The 5,287-nt window shown below is 34.1% G+C and overlaps 1 protein-coding gene across 1 annotated transcript in view; it reads left to right on the top strand.

Annotated features, from left to right (window-relative positions):
* LOC109826129 (aspartate aminotransferase-like) overlaps positions 214-5,287 on the top strand; it is a 7,081-nt gene continuing 2,007 nt past the window's right edge. The window contains exons 1-8 of the mRNA XM_020393108.1: positions 214-383; positions 466-571; positions 691-741; positions 1,827-1,955; positions 3,141-3,200; positions 3,530-3,686; positions 4,322-4,434; positions 4,515-4,573. Of these exons, the coding sequence (XP_020248697.1) occupies positions 322-383; positions 466-571; positions 691-741; positions 1,827-1,955; positions 3,141-3,200; positions 3,530-3,686; positions 4,322-4,434; positions 4,515-4,573 (737 nt within the window). The 5' untranslated portion in view covers positions 214-321. The remainder of the gene's footprint in view (positions 384-465; positions 572-690; positions 742-1,826; positions 1,956-3,140; positions 3,201-3,529; positions 3,687-4,321; positions 4,435-4,514; positions 4,574-5,287) is intronic.

The raw sequence follows: 5,287 nt of genomic DNA, 5'->3' as shown, positions 1-5,287 counted from the left end.
CATTAGGGACACACCCTCTACTACATTCTTAACTACACCATCTCTTTACTATAGTGTACGGGGTCCACTTGAGATTTTGAATTATTAAAATCTCAAATGGGCCCTGTATACTGTAGCGAAAGAGATGGTGTGGTTAAGAGTGTGGTAAAGAGGGTGCCCTATCATTATTTTTTAGAATAGGCCAGCGCTGCTCTTGCTTGCCCTGTTGGACTCCTCCCGTCATCCCCCAAAAAATATTAAATTTTGATTAGCACCCATTAAAAGATTGGATAAAAGGTAAAATCTTGCGTCAAAAAGTCAAGATTTTGGTGCTTTGATCTGATGCAATTGGCTAAAAATTGGTGGTTGAGAGTCTTCAGACGCCAACCTCCTCCATTTGTTAGGTAGCTTATTCTTTATTTATTTCTAATTAATTTTGGTGCTTTTCATCTATCTTTTTGTCTATTAAAAGCTTGATTTTTGTAGAATCAGCAGCAGATTTTGCAGCAGCAAAAGGAGAGGGGTAGATATGGGGACTTACGCCCAGCTTGCGCAGAGAGCGTTGAAGACTGAGAATCCTGTCATGGTTCAGGTCAATTTGAATTGGGTTTCTCTTAACTTTGTTGAATATTTGTTATTTCTCTTCATTTTGATTTGTTGATAAGGGAATCTCTGAAATGGGTTTATCGTTTATATTTGATCGCTTTGCAGATTCAAGAACTGATTCGTTCAGCTGGTCGAGATGTGACCTCGTTGGCTCAGGTTTGGTATTGTCTCTCTTTTACGTGGTTTGAACAGTTTGATGAGTTCATTTAGTCTTTAATTTATGAAGGACTATACTATGGAAGCTTTGTGGACATGCTTAATTGGATGTTCACAAGTATTATAGATAGTAGAACTTGAGGATGGGGTAGACTTGGCATCAAGTAAGAGCTTCTATAAACAAATGATCACTGAGGGGACCTAGGAATATTGGAATTTGTGAATCAAAGAGGTGTGAGTCAAACCGTCGATTCTTAGGCACATCTTTTTTATTAAATAGTGGAGGTTATGTTAACATTCGCAGTTTGGAAATATTTTGCTCCAGAATAATGTTTCTTTGCGTGGGGTTGGGGTGGGGGTTGGGGAGAAGAGGAGGAAGCTGCCATTTTGTCTTTATTGTGTAGTGTTAGAATTAATATAAAACTATAATCCTCCACCCTCACAATAACTTCGGAGTTTTAGTCTAATGGTTAGAGGAGCTAAATTTAAGATGTAGATTGATTAAGATTCTTAAATCAGTTAGAAGTATTAGCCTTTGGCCCCTTTGTAACTTGGGAAATATTCTTTTCCTCATTTACTGACATCTTTCTTTGATGCGTCATGTGTGTATCGTATCATTCCTAATATACTAGCCAAGTCCATGTAGGCCTACTGCAGAAGTTTCAGATAAATGCATTGTTGTTATTTTGTGTGTGTGCAGGCATCCATACTAGGTTTATCCTTATCCCCTTCAACATATTAAGTATCTTTAAGTTGTGATATTATTTCTGTGGTTGAGACGAGATCAAAGTATTTGTGTAAGAAGTACCAGTCATGTCATTTTATTAAGATACAGTTGGTACAACAAATATATATATTAATATGATAAACTTACTATTTGATCATGTTTTAAGTGTAAGAAGTATCAGTCATGTCATTTTATTAAGATACAGTTGCAACATGTTTTAAGTTTCATTTTTGCATCGGTTTTCCTTGAAAATCAGTATGGCATTATTTCATTTATGGTTGAGGTGGGTAGTACATTTCAGAGGATGGTGACAGATTATGCATGACTATAATTTAACGTTCAATGAAATTTATTGCAGGGTGTAGTTTATTGGCAGCCACCTGAGAAAGCATTGAACAGAGCTAAAGAAATCGTGTGGGAACCTTCCACTAGTCATTATGGTGCTGATGAAGGCCTTCCAGAACTCCGGCAGGCTTTGATTGAGAAGGTTATCGATTGTAAACTTAGGACTATGAGAATAATATTAGTAGTTATATCACATTCTTATGATGTTGCTTGTGTTGGATTAAAATAAAATACCTTTCCCCTAGATCTTAAAAGCTAGATAGGCAAAGTAAGCAGTTTATTACTCGTTAATTTCCTTTGCAATGAGTTTAACTTTCAGTGTCAATTAAAAAAAAAATCAGATCCTTAGATTTTAGGTAGTATTTGAGTATTTGAAAAAAGTTTAGTTATATTGAGGCTAAATAACAAACCTTATATGCTTACTTTGTGATTTAGTGTAATCATCGTTACCTTGCCTACTTATTGCTTCACTGCTGCTGTTTATGATATACTTTTGCCCTTTTGATCTATCTACTTGATCAAGTTTACTGGATTCTCATATATCCATGGAGAGAAAACTCAACCTATACAAGTATTAGTGTTCTGATGAGGGTATAAACTTGTCATAGCAATGTGAACTTCCTTTTTCAACGTCTTCAGATAATTAACTCCTTTATATGCACAATGTGGATTATTACAAGCTTGCCTGTAGTTTCCTCTTTGATAATTAATAGATGTGATTAAAGAGACACGAGATTTCCTCTTATTGCAGTAATAATATGAATTAAATAGATATGACAATTGATGGTTCAGCATTCATTATAGTATTTAATGAAAACAGTTTTGATACTAAGATGATTGCTACCTAGAAAAGTAACTAATCATTCAGATTTGCAATTAGTCTATACTTTTTCATGTAACCTTGCACAAAGGGCACATTTGTTAAGGAGATAATTAGGTTTTACTATTTCTGTGATGAATTTTGGTTCTATGGGTCAATGAGAGGCTATATAACTTATTTTACTGAATCCTTGAATCCTCGGGCTAAAATCTTTTTGAAGTTCAAGAGAAGGTTGAAGAACATGAGGAATGCTGAAACCAAAACCGAAGTAAATGCTGAAATTGCTGAAAATAAACTTTTTAAGTACAAGCCATACTGAAACCAAATCCAACTAAAGCTTTCTTTGACTAATTTTACTGTCAAATTTTTGTATGTTTAATACTACCCTACCATTTTACTCTGGCATTTATTGAAAACATGAAAAATGATTAGATTGATCATATATTTTTCTATGGTAAAAGTTGCTTCTATATATGTCATTATTTACTTAAAATTTGTTGGTTGCAGTTACGTCGGGAAAATAAATTGACCAAGTCTTCTGTTATGGTGACAGCTGGTGCAAACCAGGTGCGTAATTGAATCTTTGTTTACACCATGTTGCTTAATATAAATCCTAACCAAAACCTATGAGCATGGATAAAGATGGTCCTTTTAATTGAGTGGAGAAAAGGGATTCACATAGCAACCCAAAGATTTGGAATAAAGGCTTGGTTAATCTGTTGAGCTTACACTTTCTTTCTTATTATAAGTTTAACTCATTTTAAAGTTTCTCTTTGATGTATTATTTTATATTGTTTCAAATGAGCAAGATAACTCTTCTGTTATTGTTTTCTTGTGTGTTAACTAGTTTAATATTTGTGAACTCTGATTTAATGCTTCCTTCATGTTTTTCACAGGCCTTTGTGAACATTGTCCTTACACTATGTGATGCTGGGGACTCTGTTGTTATGTTTGCACCATATTACTTCAATTCATACATGTCCTTCCAGATGACAGGTGTCACTGATATTTTGGTTGGTCCTAGCAATCCCAAGACCCTTCAACCTGATGCAGGTGAGACTCCTAATTTTTTCTCAACTAGAAAGTTAAAGTGCTGATTGATCTGTTAACTCTCACTACTTGAGATTCTGAGAAGTGATGCCTATCATTCAGTAAGATGACATATTTATGAGATTTTTCAAGTTAGTCCTTGACTGAAAGGTTCAAGTGAAGTTATTCTCTTGTACCATATATATTATAAGGGTTAGTTGCACATAGACCCCTTGTACTATCACACTTTGGAACTTAAAGGTTATAGCCCATGTAGTTTGATTTTGGCAGGTCGATCCCCGAGGTGAACTTTTTTTTATTCTTTTCCCCTGGGGGAAGTTTGGCCAGATATTTCTAAGGTAAAATTAGTAAGTTTATCTGAGTGTAAAAGAGTAAAAAAAAAAAAATTCATCGAGATAACCAGGGGTAGTATGTTCCAAAGTGCTATACATCAAGGGGTCTATATGCAATTAACCCTATTTATAAATGGTCTCAGTAACATAAATTAAAACTACCTACTAATCATTTTTTCTAAATAAAGTACATATTCGTTCTTATTTATGATATCATTTTGAATGCATGGATATTGTTAAGATGTTTCTCCCTAACCTTTTAATTTAATACATAATAAATATCCTTATTATTATTTCTATGTGTAGATTGGTTGGAGAAGGTTCTTACAAAGCAAGATGATAAACCACTTCCCAAGCTTGTTTCTGTTGTAAACCCTGGAAACCCATCTGGTGCCTATATCCCAAAACCACTCCTCCAGGTACTCACATGCACATTGCTTCATGTGTGCATGACCAGTTCTTTTTTCTAATTGTATTATTTATAAATGTCCTTTTCCAGAGAATTTCAGATCTTTGTAAGAGCGCAGGAGCATGGCTTGTTGTAGATAACACCTATGAGTAAGTATAAACTAATTGACTTACAAACTCAAGTTCATTCTAATCCTATTTCAAGTTGATAATTGTTTAGATGTGTATTTGTAATTTTATTCTAAATACCTCATTGGATTTGACATCTTCGATGTAAAAAATGCTTCTAAGACAAATTTTCTTTTGAAGAAATTATACCTGAATGCTATAAACGACTGCCATAGGAGACCATATTATAGCCGGAGTTCTTAGGAGTAGATAGATCAAAATGAACTTGAACTGAGGCAGTAATAAAGGATAATGTAGTGCTTATTTGACGGAGATTGACATTACCAATGCTGTCTGTGAAAAGGGATTCATGGTCTTAGAGTAAATACTTGGGATGAAGGCTTTGTTGTTATTTTTATATTTGAAAGCTTTGTGTATGAGCATTGTTCTAAATCCATATGAAAGGAAGCTAGAAGAGTGCAAAAAGAAGGATGTGATTAATATTATCTCTGAAAATATATAATTCTAAGGTGTATAAGGGCATCTGAGCCAAGTCAGCTTTTCAATTTAAATAATTAGAAAGTGGGATGGAAAGAAAATGATGATATGTGAGGCTCTCCTCCTCTTATCAAAGAAATATTTGCATCCTGTTTTTTTTTGTTGTAATAAATTAAGTTTGTCTCCATTATATCCATTTCATCTGACCATGTCAGATGTAAACTTGTACAGAGTTGTGTTTCATATGTAAAGGAACTT

This window comes from Asparagus officinalis, chromosome 1 (genome assembly GCF_001876935.1).
Source record: "Asparagus officinalis chromosome 1, Aspof.V1, whole genome shotgun sequence".
Classification (NCBI taxonomy): Eukaryota; Viridiplantae; Streptophyta; class Magnoliopsida; order Asparagales; family Asparagaceae; genus Asparagus; species Asparagus officinalis.
This window is presented reverse-complemented; position numbering and strand designations above follow the sequence as displayed.